This window comes from Salvia splendens, chromosome 15 (assembly GCF_004379255.2).
Source record: "Salvia splendens isolate huo1 chromosome 15, SspV2, whole genome shotgun sequence".
Taxonomy (NCBI): domain Eukaryota; kingdom Viridiplantae; phylum Streptophyta; class Magnoliopsida; order Lamiales; family Lamiaceae; genus Salvia; species Salvia splendens.
Genome location: NC_056046.1, coordinates 12,374,407 through 12,386,822, shown reverse-complemented (window position 1 = coordinate 12,386,822; position 12,416 = coordinate 12,374,407). Strand labels below are relative to the sequence as shown.

General features: G+C 39.3%; 1 protein-coding gene across 1 annotated transcript; it reads right to left on the bottom strand.

Annotated features, from left to right (window-relative positions):
• Window positions 1-3,983: 3,983 nt before the first annotated feature.
• LOC121767615 (NAC domain-containing protein 43-like) lies at window positions 3,984-5,588 on the bottom strand. The gene is made up of 3 exons (XM_042163935.1): window positions 5,316-5,588; window positions 4,936-5,210; window positions 3,984-4,806 (listed from the first exon to the last, which is right to left on the bottom strand). The coding sequence occupies exons 1-3, from the start codon at window positions 5,497-5,499 to the stop codon at window positions 4,255-4,257; spliced, it is 1,011 nt and encodes a 336-aa protein (XP_042019869.1). The 5' UTR covers window positions 5,500-5,588; the 3' UTR covers window positions 3,984-4,254.
• Between the last annotated feature and the right edge of the window lie 6,828 nt (window positions 5,589-12,416).

The window sequence follows — 12,416 nt, the reverse complement described above, 5'->3', positions numbered from 1 at the left end:
TCCACTTTAATGTAGTACTAGTAGCTTTTAAAAACACAAATAACTTTTTGAATATATACTTACTATTTTAACATGGGAATTGCAGCATTAAAAATATAAATATTATGAATCCAAATCAATTTTTATAAAAATTAAAAGGGATACTGTGGCACAACATCCCATCGGACTTTCATCTTCATACGTGACTAAAATCCTATTTTTCTGCTGGGCACATTTGTTTGCTCCAATAAAAGTAGTTCACTTTTATATTTTATTTTATTTTATTTTTTTAATTACGTATTTCTATTTTTGATAATTTTCTTTCTATTACCAATTGACCATTTTCCAGAGTAATACTTCACTCACACTTTTTTTCATATCTGTCCCATATTATAAATTTCACATTAGAACTTACAGCACACGTCTTCCAAATTCTTTATTTTTTAGAAATTGGAATAAGTATTTATCTTGGTTATGTCCGTTGTTTAATTTGCAAAATAAATTGATAACAAGCCCATGTTATTTTCTCGATGAGAAAGGACCGCATAGAGTTTATTTAACATAATTAAAATTCAGAGCCAATTAATTCTATATGGAGTACTACACCATTACCTAACTTCCTCCAATGTAAAAGCCACAGTACGTTTGCATTTATACCAAACGGCTACATCAATTAGGAGAATGGAATTATGAAGACTATACTGTTTGACAAGACAACCCCTGCACATGCAGACTATGTGCAGGCATAGGGAGCAAGTGTAGTACGTAAAAGGTCTAAACTGCCCTTCAACCTATTTGGGCATTTTCATCCTAAAAATGGCAAAATATACACGTTTTGTGATTACATATTTTGTTAGATCCATCTGGTGAAATTTTTAAAAGTTAGGGGCCTCTGCTGTTACACAGCGAAAAATTAGGGCCTTTTGGTGCAGTTCACTCAATAATAATAATAATAATAATAATAATATAAAAGTTATTCGTTAACAAAGAATTGAAATTAAAGGATAAATATATACCCTAGTTGGATATAATCAACCTTAATAAATTAACTACAAAATTAAACTAAAATACAACACAATATATTGGACTTAAAGATGTCTTAAAAAAAGTGGTACTACTACACAACTAGGATGATGATGATGATGATGATGATGGATAATGGTCCGGATGAGATTTAGTGTTTTACTAGTATTGGTGTCTCACCGTCAAATTGCTTATTTTAATACCACTACTTATCATAAAATAAAATTCATCCTAATATAAAAATTACATAGGAGTAATTAAGATATATTCCCTATGTTTCATAAAAATATGAACATTTAGAATGACACGGGAATTAATGCACAATTGATAAAGTAAGAAAGAGACAGAAAAAGTAATTATAGTATTGTTAGTGAACCAACATATTAGATAGAAGGAAGTTACTAAAAATAGAAAGAGGATAATTTTATAGGACATCCCAAATTAGAAAATCTTCTTATTTTTATAAGACAGATGGAGTATTTATTATTTGTGAAATAAAAAAATTATGTACCATTCTATTTGTAGGGATCAGACTAGCTTTGGATTCACTATTTACCGAGACCTCTTTGGTCTTGTACAAGATAGCTCAGTCAAACTATCAACCAAACGACTTATTTACAAGCTATTACAAGCTATTACAACAATAACTAGTCAATTATCTCAAACTTTCAATCTTGGACCAAATGCTCTAAGATTTCACCGAGAACCTGCACACTTAATACCCAAGTTAGTAACACAAGGTGAGATCCTCTCGGATCTGAAACAAGTAATGCAGAATATAGAGAGAAATCAAAGGAATCGCACAGATCTTGTAGCTATGGCTCAGCCACCCGCTAATAGTACAGATCTATTCACCAAAACCACGATCCAAGGGAGCAAAGTTGAATCCAACCGTGAAATCCTTCACACACCACGGATTATAACCCTAATCCACTCCACAACACCGGATCTATCCACTCTCGGAACCACTCACACAGAAAACCTCTCAAACAAGAAACCCTAACTCCTCTGGAACCCAAGCAGTTGCTTATCTCCACCCACACCCCCGTTTAATCACTCAAACACTTGTGATAAACCATCGTGCAACAATCAGAGAATCATCAGAGAAGAAAACCCAAGGGAAACTCAAAAGACTTGAGAGAGTGAAGTGAGAGGATGAGAGAGTGCAGAATAATCTGTGGCGGTGGAGAAGTGGAGGGGGTATATCAGATACGGGATGGGCTAGGGCAACACACAGCCCACACAATTACATGGGCCAGAATAATTCCCAGGCCAATAATAATAGTCCACCAACTTAACAACCCAATTAATCAACACTATTAAATTGATCAACCCTAATGATTATTCTTTATGACATTAATTTAATTTTACAGTAAATAATTAAATCTTGTTAGGAATAATAAACCCTTAAAAATAAGGATAAGACACGATATGATTAATATGTATTCAACCGAAAAAGCTATGATATTAAAGACATTTGAATAATTAAGCAGAAGAATAATAAATTTAAAGGCATTTGAAAAGCTAGTCCATTATACCGTCTAACACGTCTAATTTAGAATCTAAATCAAAAGTTATAGGATTGATTGTGTACGGTGTGAGAAAGCTGTTTATACCTTTAACTGGTAAGTCTAAACTGAAATAATTTTATAATCGAATTTAATTCATCACCTATATATGTCACAATTTATACTAGTACTACTAGTTTTGCATGGCAACAATAAGCGGAAGAATGTAGTTGACACATCCACACCGCATATATACAACCAATATGACCTCACTATGCATAGTGATCAAATTTTATTTGTATTAAAAGAGAGCTGCTTCTTTCCACTTCGAAATGCAACTTTGAACGTCTACTTGGGATTTGTTTATTTAGAGAATTTTGAAACTCCAATTTTATCCCACTTTTTTTTATTCCCACATATATGTACGCAGTGTTTTGTACATTTTGAATAGTAGTATTCTTATTTAATCGTAAATGTTTAGTATATCTCTCAAGTCCCAACAAAATTTTTCTAATTACACCATCCCCTTCATTATTAAGCGTATACTTTGACTACACTTATGCCGGGTTTGGTTGCCAGGATTTTGTCTAGGAAAATAATCTGATTTCGTAGATTTCAAATTCATGTGTTTGTTTCGGTTTTATTCAAATTGGGAAAGTAATCAGAATTCCGAGAATAAAGAAAGTTAGTACAACTTTCTAGGATTCTGAATCCTAACTTTTCTTAGGTATTCTTTTTTCCCAATTTTAGGATTCTTACATATTTAATACAATATAGTACTCCCTCCGTCACACTTTAGGAGTCGCAGTCACTTTTCTGCACCCGTTTTATAAAAATGATACTCCCTCCATCACATTAAAATATGTGCATTTTTCATTTTCGTCCGTCCCACAAAAATAAGTGCATTTCTTTTTTGTAAAGTTATAGTATCAATTTAATAATATAGGTTTCACTATCCACTAACACTACTTTAACTATCATTCTCATCTCCTCTCTTACTTTACCAATTTTGCCTTTATTCCCGTGCCATACTCATTGCCCATACTTTTATGGGACGTATGAAGTGATAAGTAGTTAAAATGGAGAAATGGTAAAGTAAGCGAGAGAATAATGTAGAGAAGATTTCTAAATTCTTAGTAAACTAATAGGTATAGTTTCCTAAATTCTTAGTAAACTAATTCAGATTCATCTGCACATATTCTCTGAAAATGAACAAACAAACCGATCATCGAGAGACAAATTGGAAAGGGAAAAGAAAATAACGATACATCCATTATTGGTTAGCTAGAGAGATGAATGATTAAACGAGTAGACAAAAATAAAACTAGAAATGATAAAACTTTCTGAAACTGAAAGAAAGTCTTGGTGGCCATGTGTAATGTAGTAGAACCGATGAAATCAAAATGTGGCAAGAAAATAAATAGGAATATAGTAGGTAAAATATCACCTAGAAGTTAAAGCAGTTTTCCCAGATCAATCAACTGATCTCTTTTTCTTATTTCCTTTCATGTATTCTCGTATCTTGCTAGACAATGATGGCTCATCACAATTATTAGAGTACTAACAATACAATGATACATACATACTACACTTATATACTATATATATGTAATGTATGTAAGTATCTCATACTGATCCATTCCCCCTATAAGTGTATAACTTACACATAAACAAAGCCAACAAACACGTATACGTTTTTCAATTTCAGTATCATTACCACCCAAACCCTTATTTTTCAGTATTATCATACAGATAGGTGGCACAGTGGGTCCGTCGACGAAGACGACAACGCTGACGACCTGGCGAACGTCCACAGATCCGTCTCATTCCCCCTATCCGAATTATTCATGTTCATCAATTGCTGAACCTGTTCATCGTGATCGAAGGAGAAGGCGAAGTCGTCGCTAGGGAACTGTTTGGGAGGCTGGCCGCCGTTGAGCTGCGACGCCACCAACCGGTCCAGGGTCACCCATTCGCTTTCCATCTCATTTGAAGGAGCCTTGAAGCTGCAATCGTCGTTGATGTTCGGGCTCTCGAGGAGCTCCGGGAGGTGCAGGAAGGCGGCAGCGGGCTGGCCAGGAAAGTGCATTGTAGAGTGATCGGTTTCCTGCTTGCAGGAGCTGGATCTTCCCATATTGTACATGATTAGTTGATCCAAAACGCCGTCGTTTCGTGGGAGGATTGAGGGTGATGATGCGAGAGGGCTCTCTACCGCCTTGTGGTAGTTCTTCTTCTTGAACACGCGGCACACCACCCACCCTTCCTCCGGCACAGTGTCGCCGGCTAGATTGAAGGCCTGATCCATTGATTCATGTTAATTATGATAGTTGGTGGTAGTCATGATGAATAATACATGTTCGATCATGGGGAATTGTAAGTTAATGGCGGAATGTTTGGTGAATGGGAGTTAATGACATGTGAATACATTGGTGGAGTCGAGGGGAGTGTTGTCGTCGAGGCGATACTCGTGCATGATCCAATCGGATTTCTGGCCGTGGGGGGCTCTCCCGCGGTAGAAAACAAGCGTCTTCCGCATTCCGATCCGGCGGAAGTTGCTGTGGATGACCTTGTCACGCCCGGTGGCCTTCCAGAATCCAGCGGCCGTGGCGCGGTTGGTCCGTGTCCCTGTCGGGTACTTCTTGTCCTTGTGGCTGAAGAAGTACCAGTCATTCTGTGGAGTCGATCCTATCTTGCACTTCTCTGCAGAACATGATAAGAACACACAACACATTTTAGGTCAGATAACTCTAAGACAGATGAGTTATCTACACTAGCAAACAAACAAACAATATATGCTTACGATACCTTGGATCTCCCATGGTTCGAGTTTGTTGAGGTCGACATCGCGGATGACGTCAAGGTCGATTTTCTCGGCGGCGACTTTCTTGCGGAGGTAGTAGTGGAGGAGCTCCTCCTCGGTGGGGTGGAAGCGGAAGCCGGGGGGGACCTGGGAGTTGCCATTCACCGACAGGTTCATGTCTTGAGACATTAACTTTAGAGAGCGAGGCAATAAGCTGAGAAATAGACCGGTTTGTGTGAAAAGATGGAGATATAAAGGGGAAAGGGGTGGTGTGTCTAAAAAGGTTTGGAAGGGATGATGATTTATATCAAAGTGGTAGCCTTAAAATGCATGGAAACTTTTGGTATCATGGGTTTCTGTGGGCCCTTAATTACCAACCACCTAAAACAAGAGATGTAAGAAGAGGGGCAGGGGGAGTCCATCCATAAACGTGACACTCGACCTTCAAATCTTAAAGAAAAGCTCCCTCTAAACCACCACTATCTCCCAAGAATCTATTTCTCTCTCTCACACACACACGTACTCAATTGCGCAATGTACTCGTGGACCAATCCTAACGACATGAGGCCAAAGAACAGAAATGATGTGGGACCAAATTTCCTTATCATAAAATGCTTATATACCCATATGATACTCGTATTCTTGCGTTATTGCACTTGCTTTGTGTTACGGACTCAATTCCCACGTCGGTTGTGAGAACAACTGGTGTGGGATATATAGACTAAATGAACTCTCTCATCTAACAGGCTAGTTTTTTGGGTTGAGTTCTCCTGTTTGGTTTTTAACAACTGGTGCTTTCATTGAGAGCCCAAACGGTTCGGAGCGGTGGCCGGGCAACGAACTCGCCGTGACCAACGAGTACCTTTGGGCCCGACTCGGAGTGATGGCGACTAAATGGGCTCTCTCACCTAACAACCTAGTCTTTTAGGCTGAGTTCTCTTGTTTGGTATGTAAGACTTTGTCTCGCTAATCAACTACCTGCATCTTCTGTTTTATTTTTTCCTCATCTTATAATAATAGAACTTGCGCAAAGTCTTATGTATTACTGTATATGGTTTATGTGAAGACGAGTATGTTTCCGACGTGTATAGGCAATCCTCGATGCATACGTCTCAATTCAAATTACTCTTTCACTTGCGTGGGAATCAATATGATCTTCCGTTTATGGCATCACTCATCCCGCATTGGTGAATAAAAAAATTTGATTTTATGTAAATCAATTTTAATTAGTTTGAGTCTTTTTGAAAGTGATAAAAACAAATTCATGCAAACTTGGTTATGAGAGAAGAGAATATGCATAAAAGAGAGAGGGAAGATACAGAGGAGAGAGACGAAGGAATGTCTACGAAGAGAGAATTAAAAGGAGCAAGAAGTGTGGGAAAGGAGAGACTGAAGAAAAAGACAAACTGAAAAATAAAATTCAATTTTATTATATAGTTATTCTTATTTTATTTTTATTTTTATTTTTATTTTTATTTTATAGTAGTACTCCGTATTTGATTTTTTATGAATTATCATTAGCTTACATAGGCCGGAGTACAATATTAAAGGCCTTGAGATAGTCGTACATTCTAGCTAATATTCTATGCTATTGTATCCCTGCATCTAAACTAATTCTTAAAATCTAATTGGCTTTTAAATTGGTTGATACTTATAATTAAGATTATAAAAGATATAAGATCGGAACGCATATTTTTTTAATTTATTTTTACAATTTCTAATTAAGGTGCATTTTTATTTGAAAAACTTGTAAAAACCCTCTTAATCTCTTCAGTTGACACTTTTAAAACTTTATTAACCAGCTTATAAGTCAGACCAAAAACCCTCTTATTCTCTTCATCATAATCTTAACAGGTACACCTGTTTAAGGTTCCAAGATAGATCATGTTCTCAACATAATGATTATTCTGCTAATTATTGGGCCAAAAATTAATGTAAAATTGTCTCGTTTTAAGAGTTAATTATCTCTTAATTAGAAAATAAAAGTAGGGGATAATAAAAGTAGGGGATAGTGTTGCCCACGGTTCGAAAACCGGCGGTTCCGGTTCGGAACCGCCGGTTCCGGTTTTGGCGGAGGCGGAACCGGAACCGGACCGTGAGGCTATTTCACGGTTCCGGTTCGAAAACCGGCGGTTCCGGTTCCGGTTCGGAACTGCCGGTTTTCCGGCGGTTCCGATTTTCGAACCGGCGGTTTCGCGGTTCAATTATTATTATTTTTTAAAATTTGAAATTTGGCTTTATACAACAAATCGGAACAAGACAATGCATAATTCAAGCACAAATAAGACGAATAAGGAGAAAATGAAATAAATTTTATTGATTTTGAGTTGTAACGGGCAACGATACATTACAATTTACAATACATAAGTATACAATACAACAACATACAACAATGTAATATAATTTACAAGTGTCGTCGCCTCGTCGGACTCGGAAGGTAAATAAAAAAAACATGAAATGGGGGGGAAAAAGGAAAAATTGAAAAGGGCTTGCAGACAAAGAGAGAGAATTGGGAGATTGAAGTGAGAAACTCTTATTAACACAAGAGTGGGGTAAATGTAAATGAGGATAGAGGGGGGTATTTATAGATAAAAATGAGGGGGGAAATGGAAGAATTCGAATTTGAAATTTGAAAAAAAAAAATTGAAATTTCACAAAACCGGCGGTTTTTGCGGAAAACCACCGGAACCGCCGGTTTCCGGGACAAAACCACCGGTTTCCGGGATAAAACCGCCGGTTCGGTCAACGAACCGTCTGCAAAAGCTGCGCCATTGTCGCCTCGTGTTCCGCGCAACCTCGAAAGCCACTGAACCGCCGGTTAACCGCCGGTTTTCACGGTTAACCGCCGAAAAACCGGCGGTTCCGGCCGGTTTTACTGCTGAAAAGCTGCCGCCGCCGGCCCCATCCCCCATGCCTCGATATACGCACCTAAACCGGCGGTTCCGCGGTTAACCGCCGGTTCCGAACCGTCCCAAACCGCCGGTTCGATGACGGTTCCGGTTCGAAATATCTTGAACCTGAACCGGACCGCGACCTGAATTGCGACGGTTCCGATTCGGGAATATTGCCACGGTTCCGGTTCGGAACCGGAACCGGAACCGGTGGGCATCTCTAGTAAGGGACGTAAACATATCAGAGCATCCACAACCGTGCTCTTGCCAGCGGCACGGTTGTGGGCCCGGCCCCACTTTTTCTGCCTGCTCTCTGGCAAGAGCATAACACCCACAGCTGTGCTCTTCCGCAAGGACGAGCACAATTATTTAAAATTCAATTAAACAATAACATTTCAATAATACTAAAATTCATTAAAAAAACCTAAATAATATTACAAATGACAAATAAAATAAAAACGACATAATTAAAATCCTAAAAAAATAAAATTACATAATTAAAATACTAAAAATTAAAAAAACCACTACGCGTTGCCGAATTTCGCCCACATGTGTTTGATTAGGTCTTCTTGTAGTTGATTGTGGATTCGGGTATCGCGCATTGTGTGCCTTGTCTCGATTCTTTGGCCGACCGTCGTATGCTCGCCTCGGCGTGGGGGAGACCTCGCTGTTGAGCTTCCGGCTTCGTCCTTCTGCAACGGCGTGATACTTTGCCGGCCGGCTGCATCTGGACCTGTTTGGAAGAATTCAACACGTGCGGACAATGTGTTGACAATTCGCATGAACAAGCGCTTTGACATGCGAAAACGGCGCCTGAAGTAATCTGCCGGAAACCGCGGCTGGTCGGCAAAGTAGTCGGCAATGAGCCTTTCGTGGGCTCCCTCCCGGTCACGATGAATGTAGCGCCGATTTGATCTGGTTCGTTGAGGAGGATGAGCGGAGGTATTCGCCGCGACATATGCTTCGTAAGCGGCACGATGTTGTTCGTAGTATTCTTGTTCGTAGTATTCTTGTTCTTCGCGTTCCGCTTCCGCCATAATATGGGTGAAATCCATTTGAGGTTTTGAATGAGGGATGAATGTGTTGATAGTTTGTATGAGAATTAAGAATGAGAGATGAATGGGAGATGAATTGATGTGATAAATGGATGATTAATTTGTGTATTTATAGATGATTTTGGGGGAAAAAAATAAAAAAAATAAAAAAAATTCAGAAAAAACGGGAAAAAACGGCCATATTTTTGGGATTTGGAAAATTTTATTTTTTTAATCATTTTATATAATTTAAAAGTGATTTTTAAAAAAAAATTTAATTCAAAGGCAACGGCTATGCCGTTGCCCAATCATAAGCCGCCACGTCGCCTGCTCGCTGGCACGGACGACGGCCTTCACTCCCACTGACTCAACTTTATTTTACCCAAATAATACCCGCAAGTGTACGGGGTTATCGTAGCAAATAGCAAGCAAGAGTATATCGTATCCCACAGAGACAATTAAGTGTAAACCTAAGTACCACGAACAAACTTCAACTACTATCCAGACAATCAGGAATTTTGGTTTTGAAACTAACAACTAATGAAAACATGTAATTGCAAAGATTAAAATAGAACACTTAAACAAGAAAGCAAGGAAGCAAGTTGTGTAAGATGATGGAGAAATATGCAGAATTCAAGGATCCGATGCACAACTCATAGCCTAACCCAATTAAAACCAATTTACCATTTAAAGTCTCTAGATTGTTGAATCAATCACAAAGGTAGATTAAACCCCCTCCGAGGTGAGAAATCTGTAGATTAGGTGTAATAAGTGAAGTCCCCTTCTAAATCTTAGACCTAACTCCCAAAGGTTTGATTAGATTAAAGATCTCACTCATAATCTCAACTCTCCCGAGTTTTATTGAATTAAGGTGTGAATTATTCTTCTTTCAAGATTAATTAATTCATCTCCCGATTACTCTATGAAATCTTAACACTCCCAATTGGTGATCAAGCAATTGATAGGAAAAAGCACAAGAATAATTCAAACAATTACAAGAGCAAGATAAAAACGAACTTAATTGGATTAAAACTATGAATCAATGCATCTTCACCAAGAATTCCACATAAAGGGTTTGGTTACTCATGTTCATGGCGGAAATCAGACAAAAATTAAGAAAAACAAGAGAAACCATGATACGAATTACAATTGGCGGAGGAATCGAAGCTTGAATCTTCAATCTTCTTCCAAGAGTTCTTCAGAGAGAAGGAACGTGTGTTTTGCGGCTGGTAGAGAATGCTTTCTTTCGTTGCCCTAGCTTCTCTCTCTTACGTTGGGGTACCCCACTCCGTACGTTGGGGGCGGCCACGCCGTGGCTTGGACCGGCTTCATTATCATCGTTCATTATACGCTCGTACTCCTCAGCATCCCCACCACTCCCACCACTACCACCAGCGTTACTCATTTCTAGGTGTTGATCTTGTACAGAAATTAAGATAGAGAGAGTACTCGTTAATACAAGTGGTGCGAATGAAAATGACGGGCAAGTCGCGTATATATAGTGTTTCGGAAAGAAAAAATAAATAAAAATTCGCGCTAGGCGATTCGGACGCTGCAATAGCGCCTAGCGGATCGCCTAGCGCCACGGAACCGCCGAGCGGCTGCAATAGACCGCCTAGCGCACCGCCTAGCCGAGCGCTATTGTGGATTCTCTTAGCGACAACTAGATAGCCAATTACATGAGTCCGAACAAAAATATTAATTGATGCTAGAGGATAAAGAGCATCCACTCTTGCGAACGAGTACGGATGTGGGCCCGGACCCACTTTTTCTGCCTGCTTTTAGGCAAGAGCACAACACTCACACCCGTGCTCTTCCGCAAGGACGAGCACAAGGGTCCCACCATTCCATTATTCAATTTAAATAAAACATTTCCACAAAATTAAAATATATTAAAAATACCCGGAATAATATTACAAAATACATTAAAAATTAAAAATTACATAATTAAAATCCTAAAAAATAAAAATTACATAATTAAAATCATAAAAAATAAAAATTACATAATTAAACTCCTAATCAATAAAAATTACATAATTCAACTCCTAAAATAAAAAACCACTACTCGTGGCCGAATTTCGCCCAAATGTGTTTGATTAGGTCTTCTTGTGTGCCTTGTTTCGATCCTCTCACCCACCGTCGTATGCACACCTCGGCGTGGGGAAGACCTCGCGCTTGAGCTTCCGGCTTCATCCTCGTCGTAAAAGCTAGCCGCCATCGGTTCTTCGTCGGCTATAATCATGTTGTGTAAGATAATACACGTGTACATGATGTCGGCGATATTTTTCACGTACCACAGCCGAGACGAGGCCTTCACAATGTTGAATCGGGCTTGAAGGACCCCAAAGGCTCTTTCGACGTCTTTCCGCGCGGACTCTTGACGTTGCGCAAAAAGAACCCGTCTCGGGTCTTGCGGGTTGCTGAGCGTCTTCACGAAAGTCGACCACCTTGGGTAGATACCATCGGCGAGATAGTAACCCATGTGGTATACATTTCCGTTGACGGTGAAGTCGATCGCCGGTGCTACACCATTCAACACATCATTGAAGAGAGGTGAAGAATAGAGCACGTTCAAGTCGTTGTTGGATCCGGAAACACCGAAATATGCATGCCAAATCCATAGGTGGTAGTCGGCGACCTCTTCAAGGATAAGTGTTGGGCCGCCGCCTTTGTGGCCGCTTAAGTGTTGCCCCCTCCAAGCAATCGGGCAATTCTTCCACCTCCAATGCATGCAGTCAATGCTTCCAAGCATACCGGTGTCACGACCGCAACTTCCTAGTCAAAGAAAGCGCAGCTATTTCGCGACTAAAAATTCTAAACTGTCTCAACACATCCTCATAATTACGGAAATTAAGGAAATACTGTCTAAAAGTCATCAAAAAGCAAATTATTACATCAGAGTGAAAAGGGGGACATTGTCTTTACTGAGACAAAGCTAGGTTTATGCAGCGGAAGAGTTCCAAGACAAGTATAACATGTATGGAGACATACTATACTAGCTACCCTTCTTTCATTCCATCTTCAGTCCCAACACCTCCTCTGCCTCGATCGATCAACCTGCACATTAAGGAAAACAATATGCAGGGCTGAGTACTTGATATACTCAGTGGCTTATGCCGAAAACTGTTTTTCTTTTAATTGTCTGCCAAGCTGAGTGAACGCGGGGTTTTTTTCTGAAAAC

Bases quoted from the DNA above. Each gene is read 5' to 3' on its own strand.
- LOC121767615 (XM_042163935.1), bottom strand. From the start codon at position 5,499: ATGTCTCAAGACATGAACCTGTCGGTGAATGGCAACTCCCAGGTCCCC. The intron at 5,211-5,315 runs GTATCGTAAGCA...CATGTTCTGCAG, and splicing joins CGAACCATGGGAGATCCAAG to AGAAGTGCAAGATAGGATCG. The intron at 4,807-4,935 runs GTATTCACATGT...TCAATGGATCAG, and splicing joins CTCCCCTCGACTCCACCAAT to GCCTTCAATCTAGCCGGCGA.